This window comes from Podarcis raffonei, chromosome 16 (genome assembly GCF_027172205.1).
Source record: "Podarcis raffonei isolate rPodRaf1 chromosome 16, rPodRaf1.pri, whole genome shotgun sequence".
Taxonomy (NCBI): domain Eukaryota; kingdom Metazoa; phylum Chordata; class Lepidosauria; order Squamata; family Lacertidae; genus Podarcis; species Podarcis raffonei.
Window position 1 is genome coordinate 23880770 of NC_070617.1, and position 15970 is coordinate 23896739.

The following is a 15970-nucleotide window of genomic DNA, read 5'->3' on the forward strand; positions in this document are numbered from 1 at the left end:
GGAACAGATCCCGTTCACAACCAGAGGTACCACTGTATTGTGTAACTCTTTAGCCATGATAAGAAAAGGCTCCAAAAGCCTCTGCCACCAAAATTACAGCCTTCGATTATAAAAAACCTACAGACTCAATAAGCAAGTGTGGCTGCACTGCAGGGGGTAAAGATAAGAGACTTAAACAGCATCTTAATCTACTGCCCTCTGAAGGCTTCTTTCAGCCTTTAGAACGTCTTGGGTGGAAAGAAAAGGAGCGATTTGCAAAAAAGTCACACAGATTTAAAATCATTTCCATATTTTGTATTGAAGTCAGTGAAAGTGTGTTACACTTTTGTCAGGTTCATATTGTTTGATGAGTAATCTCCCAAACTAAGAGGGTTAAATCTTGGCAAGATTCTGAGGAATCTAGCGCAAGCCCCCTGAAGCTCATGTGTTGGTCAAACACTTAATACAGAAGGCCAGGAGCCAAGAACGAAGTGACTTCTTTTTCTCTCAACTCAAAAGCAATGCAATGGAGGAGGTAAGTTGCTCCAAAGCAGGAGGGTGGGGAGTAAAAAATTATGCTGGGCTAATGCAAGCCGCTTCCAGGAATCCTGACCGTTTCCACTGTTCTGAATAAGGGCTCACATTGCAGGTTTACTGTGTTACCAGCTTCTTCCATCTCTGTTGTCTGACCATTCCCAGGAAATCCAGGTTGTTGCAAAAGACATCAGAGCTCAGAGATTTCACATGGAAAATCACAAATGCTTTTATTACACTAGTTATTTGGAATAAGGAAGTTAAACTGAAATGTTTCATCCAGAAGGTATCATTCTCTTATATGCCAGCAAGCCCCTTCCAAAAGTTTAATGCACATGGTCAGATCTAATCAAAGCTAAGAGAGATCTTAGCTGCAGAGGCAAAACGTTGCAAGAAATTAAAACACAAGACCACTGAAAAGAAATGCTAGCCAAGCAGCGATTCTGATAACATTGTGAATATATAGCACGAGCCGCTGAAATATACACACATCAACTTGAAAAATAATTCACAGTGACTCCAAGGGCATGAACAACTTTCTCCAGCTGAAGGGATTACCAGATACAAGCTGAAGGTACAAAGCATTGCCCATGTGGGAACGCCATGCGGATGTTACTCAGGAGCTGGCAGATTCTGGCATCTTGTCTTGTGCCATATGCTGTGTGGCAGCTGCCTTGCCAATGAGTCCTACTTCTTTCTACCACCTCTTTCTTTGAGTGCTAAGTGGATCACTGACCCGCTGGTCATGTTGTAATAAGCCAGAGAGTTGGAATCTTTGATGAAGATGCCCTGAAAAGACAAGACACAAGAGGGTCTCAACAGTGCTAAGCTTTGTGCTTGGCAAAGAAAACAAAACCCACCCGTTGCACCAGAAGGAAACCACAGGAAGCTGCCTTGCACAAAGTCACACCATTGGTCCATCTAGCTCATCACTGTCTACACTGACCAGCAGCCCCACCTGGAGATGATGGGGAATGAATATGGGATTTCCTGCATGCAAAGCAGCCGCTCTACCACTGAGTTACAGCCCTTCCTTCATATCTCAGCATGGAATGCAAATCATGGCATTTGCGATTTAAGCTTGAAAAAGGCAAGGGAACAGATAAGGCACAGGGCTGGGATCTTAAGACACTCAGGGTTAAGTGGAATGCTCTCCCCAAGGAGGTTCAGCTGGCACCTTCATTATAATACTTTTAGGCACCAGGCAGAAATTTTCCTCTTCAGTCAGGCCTTTAGTTGATTAACATGCTACATACCCTTTTAAATGTGTTTGTGGGAGACGGTGGAGAGGAGAGAGGTTATTGGTTTGTTTTTGTTCTTGTTTTTATTATGTCTTTTGTATCTTGTATTTTTATGTTGTGAACCCTGAGATCTATGAATGAAGAACGGCAAACTAACTAACTAATTAAGGGCCAACGGGACCACACACCCACCTCATATTGGAGCTTTTGTTTCCCAGCAGGCATTCCAGTGGCCTCGTGAATCTTGACCTTGATAACAGAAACCTAGGAACCAGAAGAAACACACAAACACCTTCAATGAAATTGGGCACTATACAAGGGACTTGTACAGCACATGCTTGGGAAACATAACATGATAGACAGGAAAAGGCTTGCAATGAATGTCATAAAAGAAAAGCTGTATCAAGCAAGAGAGAAATGAATCAGGGAGAAGGGATCCCAAATGGTGACTCATTAGTTAAATCTGGTCAGGTATTTTACCCCAGAAATGGTAAAAGCTTTGCCTGCTGCTTCATGGTTATAAACAGCCACACACTGTTCTCTCTTTTAATGCCTGCTGTGCATCTTTACATGTTAGCATTATTATTATTATTATTATTATTATTATTATTATTATTATTATTATTAGCTGGCTTATAGAAATATAAAATACATGTAAATATACAGTGTTTAAAACTAAGCAGTAAAAGAGCAATCCAATATTTAATACTAAACACATACACCCCATTAAAATCAGCAATATAAAAACTGGAAGAATATACAAAGCAGCCTTTCCTCCCAAAATTAAAAACTGATGATTAGGAAAAGCAGCCCATTAGATGACATCAAATGCTTGAGAACAGAAGAAAGTTTTAAACTGGGGCCAAAAAAGACAGTAGCAGCACCATGTGGGTCTTGCTGCGGAGTCCCCCCCCCCCACAAACAGGGAGCAACTCTCTGAACCTCTCCAGAATGAAGAGAGAGTTTGGTGTAGATCTTAATGCATGGGTAGATTCATATTGGGAGAGACATTCCATTAAGCAGTGTGGTCCTGAACTGTGTAAACCTTATAGCACACTGATTTGGGCCCGGAAATGCACGGCCTGCCAGTAAAGCGCAGCCAGAACAGGTGTTAAAAGGTACAATCACCTGGCTGCAACAATTAATCTGGCTACTGCATTCTGCAACAGCTGCAGTTCCTGAAGAGTCACATAATCTAACATTTTTATATGTAACTCTCTGCTGCAACACCTGCACTCCACAAGTAGTAAGACAATATTTATAGCTTTCGCTGGTTTTATTAATGGCACCTGGCCGCTGATAAAGATGGGGATCATTTTATGCAGCAAAATACTCTTTCCAAACCCCAGATAACTGTCTGAAGAGCAATGCAGTCACTGACAACAGAGAAACCAGCCAGCCATCGCTTGAGCCACATACCTGGTCAGAGAGAGGGAGGGTGAACACCAGCACCTGGCCATTCAGCTTCCATTCTGTCTTGTCCTGCATGTTAGGAACTTGAACTTTGACCGTGACTGGGCCCTAAGGGAGTAAGCAGAATTACACTGTTAAGGGTGTGTGTGTGTGCTTAAGAACACAAGAGCCTGCTGGATCAGGCCAATCGCCCACCTAGTTCAGCATCCTGTTCTCACAGCGGCCAACCAGATGCCTGTAGGAAATCTGGATTCGAGCTGTCTCCTGTTCTGTGGTTTCCAGCAACTGGTATTCAGAAGCATTACTGCCTCTGACTGTGGAGGCAGAGCACAGCCATTGTGGCTTGCAGCCATTGATAGCCATCTCCCCCATGAATTTGTCAAATCTGACAAAGGAGAAGAAGGGAGAACCAATGATAAAATAGATAAAGAAACATCTTCTTCCTGGAAGGCTGCCCTTCCACCTTTTGAATTCCTTTCCCTTGCAAATTCCCCCATTCAGATTGCAAGTGGAGAACTTCGGGCTAGCAACCCAGCTTAATCGGAATGTGAAGGGTCGCTGATCACCCAACCCGCTAGAAGATTCCTCTGGCCTAAGATCAAAACACCATTATTTATTTAAGCGCACACCTTGTTTCTGCGCAGGAATTCCTCTTCCGGCATCAGGTTCTCTTCAGATTTCAGCTTCTTGGAGGCCGGCTCATCATCCATGGGAGGTGGAGGGTGGACAGGAGGCATAGGGGCCGGAGCACTCACTGGCGCCACAGGAGGAGCTGGAACAAAAGCTGAAGGGGTGGGGAAGAGTATTATTCTGCAAGAAAATCACTAGTGGCATTTGGAGCAAAAGACGTGGACAGAACCCCAAAGCAGTGATGTCAAATGTAGAAAAAGCCTGGTATAGTCCCATCTCCATTTCTGCTTGAGAAGGTAGCACAGGAAGCATGTGTGGAGGCATCTTCCAATGTTAATCAAGAGCAAAACAACTCACTTATGAGCTTGCTTGCATGAAACTACTCTGCTCCCCACCTCCCGACCTTTAGAAATAAGGTGATTTTATGTTTTTGGTGTATGCTAAAAACCTTTTTGTTTGCCAAAGCACTTTCAGAATAGTGTTATTGGTTATGCATAGTATTAGTCACTGTGAAGGTGTGGAGTTGTATCTTTTTTTAAAAAAAAATTGTTTTACTTCTCATGTATCAAATGCCCTTTATTCTTTTGAACACTGCTATGGTTACTTTAAATATTAAAGCGTTTTATATGTGTTTTTTAAAATGTAAGCAACAATTTTGCTTGATTTTTATAGAAAGGCAGGGTATAAAAATAGCAGGTTTTTTTTTTAATAAAAAAGGATCCTTAAAATACATTTCCTGGTCACAAGAAGGTGGAATGAAAATCTCTTGAAAGAGTTACATTTGACACCATTGCCTTTAGGGAAAGAAAAGAGACCAAAAGAAAAAAGAAAAGCAAGAATAAGTAGAAACTCCCAAGGCATAAAAGCTGTGTTAAAATGAGATTAGTTGAGCTAAAAAGCCTAGGAAAGTTGTCAGCTTCTCCTATCCAAGCACTGCAAAAGTCAGGACATCACACCTGCTGGAAGTCTAGGTTTCAGTGCTTCTAAGTAAGGAAAATGCGGGAATGTAGAAAGCTCTGCTTCGTAGCAATAAAATGAAGGTTAAATAACTTTGGGGGGGGAGGGGAGATGAACGCACCTAAACACATGTGATGCATCTGCTATCCCAGAGTAGGCTGAAGTCCCTTTCCTAGGCTTTGCTGCAGCTGCGTAGGAAGTTAATGCTAGTCGTGAGCTTTATGACACAAGTATTGCTATGGTCAAGTTGCCCTTGTTTCCTTACGGGTCCTCATGAACTATCCTGGGCTGCAACTGCACATGTGCCTGACCAGAAGTGTACAGCTAAAAATGCAATATGTGAATCTGGCCGTGCTCTGTTCCCTGGGTTTCAAATACTTGGGCCTGGCGACTACTTTCCATCCACGTTTGTTTGTTTTTTTAAAAAAATCACAGATCTTTCAACTCCACTGTGAACTCTTTGGCTTGGAATGACTGGGGTATTAAGCATTTAAGAAAATTACAAAAATTTCAGACAAGAACATTTCCACGTGACAGCCGGGGATCTAAGTGACTCGACAGCATCTTATTGATGTACCTTGAGCTACTTATCTCAAACTTGGATGGCGGTCATTGAAAAGAGGGAGAGCCACACACAAAGCAGCCAGACCATGAAGGCGAGATGAGGGGGGCAGGGCTTAAAGCTACTTTGCAACAACTATAGTGGGTGTGAAGCAACTGAAACACAGACAGAAGACTCTGGCTCTTTCCAAGGGCACAAAGTGGCTCTTCCTCTATTTCTGCCTTTGTTTCTCTTGCAAAACGACAGTGTCTGGAGAACTGGCCCCCAAGCTAGCATGCAGCCACAAGAATCTTTGAAGAGCGGCGACAATCAGGCCAAGTAGTCTACAAAAGGTCAAGAACTATTGACACACAGAGACGCACACCACAGCCAGGAATCCCCGGTACCACTCTGGACAGACAAGAGAAGTGAAGGCATGCAAATTAAGAGCTCGACTTGAAGGTTAGTGATTAGCTGAGTTACCTCCGAGGTCACAATGACACTTAAGAAGTTACCTGGACTGCTGACTGGTCCCTGTCTGTATCCTATATTGTAACAATTAAATATAATTAGTCAATGGCTTAGCTCACCTGAAACCTATGAGATAATAAAATAGTGCCTATTTAGATTTCATTATTTAAAACGGAAAACTCTACAGGAAAGCACAAAGGTTCCAGGCCGCTCCTTTGTCACATACAATGGTCAAGAATATACTGTAATGTCGCAGAGCACACTTTCAACTTCTTGGGTTCAAGAACTGGGGTTGGCGGTGTGTGCTTTTCCATACCTATGCAGAAGAACGGGTCTCTGATTTAGAAAGAAAACTTGCAAGCCAACTCCTGTGTAAATGCAGCCAGCACCACAGTCTTTGTACATCAGTGAAGCATCCTAGAGGATTGAAAATGCAAGATCTAGTCTACCCTCATCCCCGTAGATGGTGGGAAGAATGATCTTGGGCCATGGAAGAAACTGAAAGCAGCCTGCCTCAGTTTCTCTGTGGAAAAGGGGCTATGGGTAGGAAAAGGTCATGGAGCATAAACAATAGACTATGCAACAATTTTTAACCCTTCATGTGAGAAAAGGAATTGGAAGGCCAGGGAGAATGAGGATGAAATTCTAAGTTCATTTTGGAAGAGGGGAACAACCAATTTGGAACAAGTAGGAGGAATTCTGTTTCTGCCCAACATTTCCTCCCTCTTCTTTTCTAGACTTCAAACTTTTGGGAGAAAGGAGTCACCTGTATAACTGTTACCAACTACAGATTTTTTTTTTTAAAAGCACACACGGTGATCATCACAAGACAATGCATAGGGTAAGGCTGTCACTGTGGCATCGTATCAAACCCAAAGATGTCACCAATTTTAACACAACTGTTATTATTCATTCAGCAAATGCAGTGACTAAATTTTAGCAGTGTTGACCTCCAGGGCTTAATTCCATTGCAGAAATGGCTTTTCGGTATGGGGAATCCCAGTGAAGCCTGCAGAAACTTTTGATCAAAGACTTGCAGGTAAAGTGCAGCTGCTGAATGCAGTAGCTATAGGACCACTGAGGAAAATGCGCCAACAGAAGCAAATTCTGAGACCAAGAGGAATCCTGACGGGCTTCCACAATTCCCAAAACTTATTTAGCCCGAGGTGAGATTGTTCAGCACTGACCTGTTGGCACAATCATGGGAGGGGGCCGTGGAGCCATGATGGGTGGGGCCGAAGGTGGCATTGGAACTACGTTGATCCGAGGGGCATGTATGATCGGTGGCATCGGAGCAGCGATGACAGAGCCTGGAGGTAAGCGGACCACGGAAGTCATTGGTGGGCGAGGCATGACGGGAACAGCGCTGACAACTGTTGTACGGACAGGTGGTGGCATCTAGAAGACGTAAGAATACAGGAAGTTGCTTTATGCTGAACCATGCCATGTAGGTCCATCTAGCTCAGTATGACTGGCACAGACTGGCAGCCGTTCTCCAGGGATTCAGACAGGGAATTTCTCTTGGCTCTACCTGGAGATACTGGGGATCAAACCAGAGGCCTTCTGCATGCAAAGCCTGTGCTCTGCCACTGAGACGTGACCCTTCCCCAAGCAAGGCAATTCAGCTTACAAGATGCAAATTAAAACCTGGCTCCCTCTGCCAAATAGAAGAAGTCCTTTAAGCAGAGGAGCTTCCTATGGAACAAGTGGGGCTTACCGAGGGCGGGCGAGGCACTGATGCGATTGGCGGAGCGCTGGTTTGGATGTTTGGGGCCGACGAGAGGGGTGGGGGCTGGGGCATCTCATTGGGTTTGCTCGGACCAATCTTCTCCTTGCTGTCATCCTCTGGCACCAGCCCTTTGGCCTTATGGATAGCCTCAATCTGCTCCTGAAGGGTAATGTTGGCCTGAGCTGCCTGCTGAGTTCGGGCCATGCTGCCAGAGTGGCCATCCCAGGTCACCTAGTAAAACAGAAAACAGGTGAGTCTTAGTGCCTTTTGCTTTCACACTAACTAGAGTTAAGCCACTGGAGGAGGAGGCTTTCTTTCCTTCACACTTCCGGTAGCAGAGCGCTTTTTAGCCTGGCTCCCTGCCATACCTTCTCTTCTGGTTTCTGGATCTCTTCTTCCCCAATTTTCTTGCCGATAGCTGTCTCTTCAACACCAAAAATATCGGTACGGCGCTCAGCTAGCTGTTTCAAGCTGCTTTCAATGTCCAAGCCTGGAAAGTATGAGTAAAATGGGAGAGTTTGCCATGGTGGTTTTTTTTGGTTTTTGTTTTGGTCCTTCAAGATAGGGCGCTGCTCATAGGTTCTAAGCCATCTGTTGTCGCTACTCCCATAAAATGGGCAAACAGAAATGGGATGCACTGAAAAATTTAGCCATCTGAAAATTTTGGCCGCCAAGATAGTGTTCTACCTTCTCCATCCACTACTTTGTCAGGGCTCTGGACAACCCAAACCAGGCACAGGTTTTTATATATTTCTTATGCTTACAAAGCCCATTCTTTCATTAAAAAACTCAAGAGCAGCTGACATGTAGTTGATATTCAAATATATACTTACTGCATTCTGAATTATTACTGGGTATTGTTTTTTCTTTTATATACCTTTATTAGCTGCTTTGAACATCCCCGTTTGGAGAGGAAAACGCGTTAAACGTTTTACTACAGAATCAAATGAATTGCAGTGTAGTAAACACACCTGCCCCCAAAACGCCTTTTGAAATTTGATGCCTACCTGCCGCTTGATAGCTGTCCTCTTATAAAACTAAAGTTAATCCAACGTAATTCATTTATCTATTAATTTATTAGCACGGAATGATTCTAATTATTTCAGAAGAGCATTATAGTATCTGACTAGTTTCCTTCAGACACGCATAAACATGTAATCAAGGTTAACACAAGAAAAAAATATGTCGATAAAAGACCACTAAAACCTTGCTGGACTGACCTGGGGCATAGACCTCATCATCGCTCTGCTTCTCCCGGAGAGAGCGATCCCTTTGCTCCAACCAGCGGGGATCCAGAAGCCCAATCCGCATATGTTCTTGCATTTTGCTGGCAGGGATTTTCTCCCCCGTGATGGGGGAGACAAGATACTCATCTGGGGCCGGAGTTGGTGGCAAAGGCTTAGATGCTGGAGAGAGGAGAGAGAGAGAAGAGAGATATACAGTTAGAAATGTTTTACATGACCACTGGATCTAGAATGCAACCCAGTCACAAAACCCCACCTGATCTTAACCCCAAGCTTACCTTTAGGGTCATAATCTTTCCTGACAATGACTTGGTCTGGAGTAGGAGGAAGAGGTGGTGGCATCGGAGTTTCTGGAGGTGGTGGAACTTTCTGACTCTCATCTTCTTCATCAGAGCCCTTCAAAAAAAATTTTTTAAGTGAAGGATCATGAAGCATGATTCTCTTGAAAGGCTCAACTCAGTTTTCTTAGTAAGAAGATAAACCAGGCTTAAGCAAGTCTCTTCCCTGATTTAAGCTGGCACCAGTTAGCTCAATTGGTTAAGAGCATGGTGCTAATAACGCCAAGGTCATGGGTTTGATCCCCATATGGGTGCATATTCCTGCATCACAGGGAGTTACTGATCCACAGAGTCCCTTCGAACTCTATGATTCTATCATACCTTTGCGGCTGGCTTGTTCAAGCCTTGAGCTTATGAAAGGCTGCACTTCGAACCATCAGCAGACTTGTGGGAATATGAATGTGCAGCGTGTTATGCAAAGGACCCTTACAGGGCTTAGACTAGACTGTTTTCAGAACCCTCTCTCATCCCTTGTAGGTTTACGGCTAAAGGACAAAGATCTTCTAAAACTTTCGGAACCTTTCCCCCACCACCAGACGTTAAAACTTGAGCCCCAATTTGAGCTCAGCAGAGCATTAAGGTCCAGGACACCAGCTATGCAGTACAAGAAACAAACTCTTATGAACATTACTTTACTGAGTACGGGGATTAAGAGATTCAGAAAGACTACTTTCAAGCTTCGCCACACCGAAAAGACTTTCCCGCAGACTAACTGCTCACCTCATCCATGTCCTGCACTTGGGTATCCTGGTCCAACTGAGATGGTGCTTCCTCGGTCTTTTCTTGTTTCTCATCTTCATCATCTGACTCCACTTCCATCTCCACTTCTTCACTTTCGCCAAACTTCTCATAGCGCTCCTGGATGAGAATTCGAGCACCTAGCTCCTCGGGAGTGGTGGGGGGTGGGAAGTTCCCTGCAAAAAAAAGGGGGGGGCGGAATCATACCTTTGGTGAAACAGGTTACACAGCTGAAAAAAGGGTCATGTGTCTTCCCTAGACAAGCTCCTTGTTAAGGGTCCACCTCAGTGGGAAGTGACTGGACTTCTGGGCTGGGGGCTCTGTTAGCTTGAACTTTTTTCTGATATTTGTGGGATTCAAGAAGCAGAGTTCAAATGCAGGTCTTGATTGCAGCTTCCATTTTATTTGCACCTGCTTTTCAAGTATATTGCAGTCTTCTCCAGGACCCCCCTGAGGAGGGAGGCTCAGAGGATGATGACGAGGGAAAGAAGGGCCTTTTCAGTTGTGTGTGTTTTCTCCAGCAAGGTCCACCTGGCACCTTTAGTGATATCTACTTGACACCACGTAAAGACGTATATTCCCCCCCCCCCCAGGCTTTTGATAGACTTGAGACGTTAAAAAGTTTACTGCTCAAGTTTCCTGCGGCTGTTTTGTGGGTTGATGTGTTCTGTGTTTATGGTATAATGTGTTTATATTTATGTTTTTAAATGTAAGTAGCTTGGAGACCTTCGAGTAACCAGCAGCTAACTAGAATAATGATGATGATGATGATAATATTAATAATAATATAGTAATATACAGACAGTTGCTGGAGGACTTTGTTGGAAAGTAGCTATATAGTGCTTCCTTGGAGGAATAACAGATGAGTTATTCAATATTTTCATTGAGTCTAAGCGGCTTTTCCCTTCCTGATTTATGCTGGATTCAATGAGGCTTTGAGAGAGGTCAAGCTATGCATTTCAGCAAAGTAAATGACCCAACCTTGCTCGGAGGGCTGGAAGTCCACAGTTTCCACCACCACAAAATCATGCCAATCGATCTGGGCATAAGCAACGCGCTCTCGCTCCTTTTCCTCCTCTTCCTTCTTCCGCTCTCGCTCCTGAAACTTGGCCCACTCCACTCTGTAACACGCCTGCACAAAGCATCAAGTAACATTAAAAAAACAACCAGTAACTGTGTTTTTGGATACATTCTCGATAAGCACCACGGTCAACTGCTTTCAAGTGCCCCCAAAACTCAGCTTGAAGGCATTGACAAGGCCATATCCTCCCACTTCAGTCATGGAAAGAGCTGGGTTGGTGGTAATTGCAGATGTTGGCTGGCTACCAAGGGTAGTTCAGATTAACTGGATCACTGCACTTAAGAATCTGATGATGGTAGACACATTTGAAAATTACACATTGTGGGATATTTTGAGAGGCAGTGTAGTGGTTAGCGTGCTAGACTGTGTCCTGGGTCTAAATCCCCACTCAGCCATGAAATTCACTGGGTGGCCTGGGCCAGCCATTACCTCTCAGCCTAACCTACCTCACGGTAGGTTTGCCCCTTTGCAGGAAAGGTGAAATAGAAATGCAATAAATAAAATAAAAAGGTGTTTGGTAGTAACACGAAGTGATACAATCACAAAAGGAGAATCAAAGGTCCACCTTGCCTTTATTACAAATAAGGCCACTGAGATGTAAGACTGCAATCCTACACTTGCTCACCTAGGAGGAAGCTCCACTGAACTCAGTGAGGCTTACACCTGGGTAACATATATACCTCTATAGGACTGCACCGAGTATTGGCAGAAATTCAAAGCGATATAAGATGGTTAGCTCAGAAGAGCGTTTTCAGATTATTTAAACCTAGCAAAGGGCAGTCATGTAAAAAACTCTTAACTGCTTACCTGATCCAATACTTCTTTGGGGTTTTCTGCCTCCTTCTTAAGTTTTATGATCAAACCCTTGGGTGGAATCAAGATCTGGAAAAAAAAATTCAATAGGCTACTGAGACATCAGTTCCAGTTAGGGTTTTCTTCTTGCCCAAGCAATCAATAGTCTGCATTAAGAAAAGCTTGCAGTATGTATAATTAATGCAAAATAACTTCTGCCAGTTATTTTTATAGTTTATTCCAGGTTTGCAAGTCACAGTAATGGGCTGGGAGGTATGTGCGACACTTGAGGTCTTATTCATCCACCCACTCAGCTTCTGAGATATCAGCAAGAAACGCCGCACGTTTTCAAGCATATCTTAGCAGTCATGGGGACTAGAAACTTGTTTGTTGAGCTGTCATTTTCAAAGAAAAGCTTAATTCTGTGCTCTTTTTTTCTCTCTCCCAGTCTTTGCCTGAAAGTAGGAACTTTAAGGAACAGTACATGTGCACAGGATGCAGAGAAGATGGCAACTATTTGCCATAATTGGCAAGGAGTATAGCTATGACTTAGGCAAGCCAACTCCTATTAGACAAAGCCTCCAGCAGTGTTTCTGAATGCCAGTTGCTGGAAACCAGAGGAGGGGAGAATGCTAATGTTCTGTTTGCTGGTTTCCCACAAGCATCTGGTTGGCCAGGATGCTGGACTAGATGGGCCACTGGCCAGATCCAGCAGGCTATTCTAAAAATAAATAAATAAATAAATAAATAAATAAATAAATAAATAAATAAATAAAATAAAATAAAATAAAAATTATTATTTATACCCCGCCCATCTGGCTGAGTTTCCCCAGCCACTCTGAGTGGCTCCCAATCAAATGTTAAAAACAACACAGCATTAAATATTAAAAACTTCCCTAAGCAGGGCTGCCTTCAGATGTCTTTTAAAGATAGGATAGCTGCTTATTTCCTTCACATCTGAAGGGAGAGTGTTCCACAAAAACAGAACAATTCTGCTATCATTTCCACTGCTTCTCCTGTTTGCTATGGAACAGATTTTCTTTTTATCTTGCCATATTCATACAAAGAATGTGCAATCAGTATTAGGGCACCTTAATGCCTGGGGTGTGCCTACTTTCCCCTCCAAAATCCCTGCAAGGATTTCTTTTCAAGCCAGACAGTAAGCCTTCAAAGTCTGTCACTTTGAAATGCACATGTTGCTCTGCGTAAATAGAACTGTCCTCAGGCTTGCTCAAATGAATCCTCCTGGCATCTGAGATTTGTTACCTTAGTGTACTGTTCAACCAGTTTGGTGAAGTAGTTGAAGAGACTGTGCTGCGGGCGCAGGAAGTCAAATTGGTAATTCCTCTGCTCTTTCTGCATCAACTGGGTGAGGAACTGCCTGCCGTTCCGAGCAACAAACTGGGCTGTCAGCTTTACCACGTCCAAGTCAAAGGCTGAGATCGAGGGAGGGTCTGCAATGAACTCAAATTCCGGAGGAGGCTCTTTCGGAACCACAGTCTCCTGAATCACCTGGGCTTGTACCTGCGGAAGGAACACAGAAATGGATCACCACTCATACCCAACCTCACTTAGGTGCACAGGTCAGGTGTCCCTGTATTTGATGCTCTGTGGTTTGAACCATTCCTAGAAAGCCTCTGCCAACCAGGTGCCCTTCAGATGGCTTGGCTGTGTTGGCAGGGGCTGATGGTAATTGCAGTCCAAACCATCTAGAGGGCACCAGGTTGGTGAAGTTTGTTCTTACCTCCACAGTGAGCTGGTGTGGGGAATCTGTGGCCCTCCAAATGTCGCTGAACTACAATGCCCTTGGCCACTGACCCTGCTTGCTAGGGCTGATGGGTGTTGTAGGTAAGCAACATCTAGAGGGGCCAAAAGTTCCTCACTTCTGCCAGTGAGGCATGAATGGAAGGAAAAGGCCAAGAGAAATTTGTTGGCAGTTGGCCTTCCCTCCTGCAGCACCATGAAAGAGACAGATGAAGACAAGAGAGGAACCGCTTACCTTTTGGGGAAGCTGCTGTTGTGCACTCTGCTGTGCCTGCATGACTTTGGGAATGGCTGCCGAGGGCTCCTGTGCCTTCCCTTCCTTGAACTCATTGACTTTGTGGCGATAGTAGGCATGGTAAGGATCGTTGGGGTTCAAGAAGTTAAATTTGGGATTGTTGATTTCATTCTGCCTGATGCGGGCTTCAAACTCAGGACCATTTCTGGAAAGGTTATATAGCAAAAATCAGCACCAAACCAAAATTTAAAATTCCTCAAAAGCCACCAAGGACAGGCACAGTATCCAACCCACACAAAAAATTACTGCCAACCCTGAGTCCTCACTGCCTTTGTCCCTTAACACATTTGATTAGCTATGCATGCTGAGGCTGTCTCTACCACCCTCTTAGCTTATCTCTGCAAGAAGCTGATATTCCAAGAGTCCAGTCTAGGGTGACCTACCTGGCTACAAAACTGGCTGTCTTGTCCACAATATTCCGAACCTCTGGAGGAGGATAAATAATTCCCACCACGGGCTTGGCTGGTGTTGCTTCTTCTTTCGGTTCATCTTCTGGCTGCAATTAAAAGCGAATATGGCATAAAAAGAAAGCAGACCAAGGATCTTTCAAAAACCAGTTTGCTGAGGAAAAAAATCAAGTATTACCTCAAAGCAATAGTCTCTATTGCAGGGTTGTTCTGTTGTGAAAGACTGAGCTAAACATCACAGCTCCTTGTTTAAATCTCCTTAGTGGGATGGCCTTAGAAATGTATCTATCACCTCAGTTTCAGGCCCCCATCCCACCCTTTGTTATCTTTCTGTCAGCGGATGAAGACTGTTTTATTCCAACATGCTTTGGGGGGCTGTTTTTAAAGCAATAGGGTTTGTTTTTTAATAGTGTTGTGTTGTTTTCACTATGTCTTTCAATGGATCTGTTTTTATAGTTTTAATTCTTTTATAGTTTAATTACTTTTATCTTAAGTATTATATTTTATATGTTGTTAATCTTCTGCATTTTAACTGTGTTGTTCTAATTTGTTCACATTGCCTTGAGTCCTGGTCTGGGAAAGAATGCTCTGTGTTTGTGTGTGCGGATAGATATAATAATAATAATAATAATAATAATAATAATCGTAGTAGTCTGGAGGGTGGCAGCACCATTGTTATAGATCTTCAGACGCCAGGCAAAAACCTTCCTTCTTAAAGCAGGCCTTTGGCTTTTAATTATCTATGGCCTTTTAGAGTGGGTAGGATGTTTTCATGAACCAGTTTTAATGTGTGCATGAATTTTGTTTTTAACCCGTTTTTGTAAGAGGCTTTGAGCCGTCGTGGCAAAAAAAGCAGCTTATAAATTTAATAAACAACCACATTTCCCATCATCACCAGCCAGAATGGCCAATGGCCAGGGATGATGATGATAATAATTTATTATTTATACCCTGCCCACCTAGCTGAGTTTCCCCAGCCACTCTGGGTGGCTCCAAATCGAGTGTTAAAAACAATACAGCATTAAATATTGTCTTTTAAAAATAGGATAGCTGCTTATTTCCTTGACATCAGATGGGAGGGCGTTCCACAGGGGAGGTGCCACTACCAAGAAGGCCCTTTGTCTGGTTCCCTGTAACCTCACTTCTCGCAGGGAGGGAACTGCCAGAAGGTCCTTGGAGCTGGACCTGTGTGCGGGCTGAACGATGGAGGTGGAGACGCTCCTTCAGGTATACTGGGCCGAGGCAGCTTAGGGTTGAGAAGAGCTGGCAGACACGCAAACTGTGGGGGGCATAGGTTCCCCATTCGACACTTTAGAAAATTCCCATACATCCACGCCTCCGCGGGCTGCAAACTACGCCTCCCAGCATGCACCACTCTCGTCCCGCAAGGCATCCTGGGAGGAGGACCTCCCCCCTTCAGGAGGCCTTGGACATTAACCAGGGTTGGGGGGTGGGGTGGAAAGATGAAGGAACCTCAGAGAGTGGGCTTCTGCTAAACGGATCAGGCCGAAAATTACCTGCTTCGCTTCAGGGGGCGCTGGCTGGGCAGGCGCCATCGCCTGCACAGGCCCGGCCGGCATGGCGGCTCTTCGCTCCGACGTTAGACGCGCGGCGCTCCACAAAATACCGAGCTCGGCGACAAAATGGCGTCGCCGTCAGCCGTGGCTGCGCGCGCATGCAGAGCGGCCACGTCAAAGGAAGGAGGAGCGGTATAAGTATGGGGGGGGGGCTGTTTGGCGCATGCGCGTTGTCCTCTTCGAGCCCGTTTGAGGCACCGGAGACGATGAAAGTCTGCGGTTCCCCTGATTCTTCACAT

At 44.4% G+C, this 15970-nt stretch overlaps 1 protein-coding gene and 1 non-coding gene across 2 annotated transcripts; one reads left to right on the forward strand and one right to left on the reverse strand.

Annotated features, from left to right (window-relative positions):
• Window positions 1-717: 717 nt before the first annotated feature.
• SF3A1 (splicing factor 3a subunit 1) lies at window positions 718-15829 on the reverse strand. Its single transcript, XM_053368382.1, has 17 exons — window positions 15672-15829; window positions 14131-14243; window positions 13688-13892; window positions 12955-13212; window positions 11704-11778; window positions 10797-10947; window positions 9798-9991; window positions 9018-9135; window positions 8716-8901; window positions 7864-7985; window positions 7484-7726; window positions 6954-7164; window positions 5811-5840; window positions 3797-3951; window positions 3174-3275; window positions 1947-2018; window positions 718-1302 (listed from the first exon to the last, which is right to left on the reverse strand). The coding sequence occupies exons 1-17, from the start codon at window positions 15732-15734 to the stop codon at window positions 1201-1203; spliced, it is 2400 nt and encodes a 799-aa protein (XP_053224357.1). The 5' UTR covers window positions 15735-15829; the 3' UTR covers window positions 718-1200.
• Window positions 9257-9333, forward strand: TRNAI-AAU (transfer RNA isoleucine (anticodon AAU)). Its single transcript has one exon. It is a non-coding gene; the product is annotated as a tRNA-Ile (tRNA).
• Window positions 15830-15970: the final 141 nt, after the last annotated feature.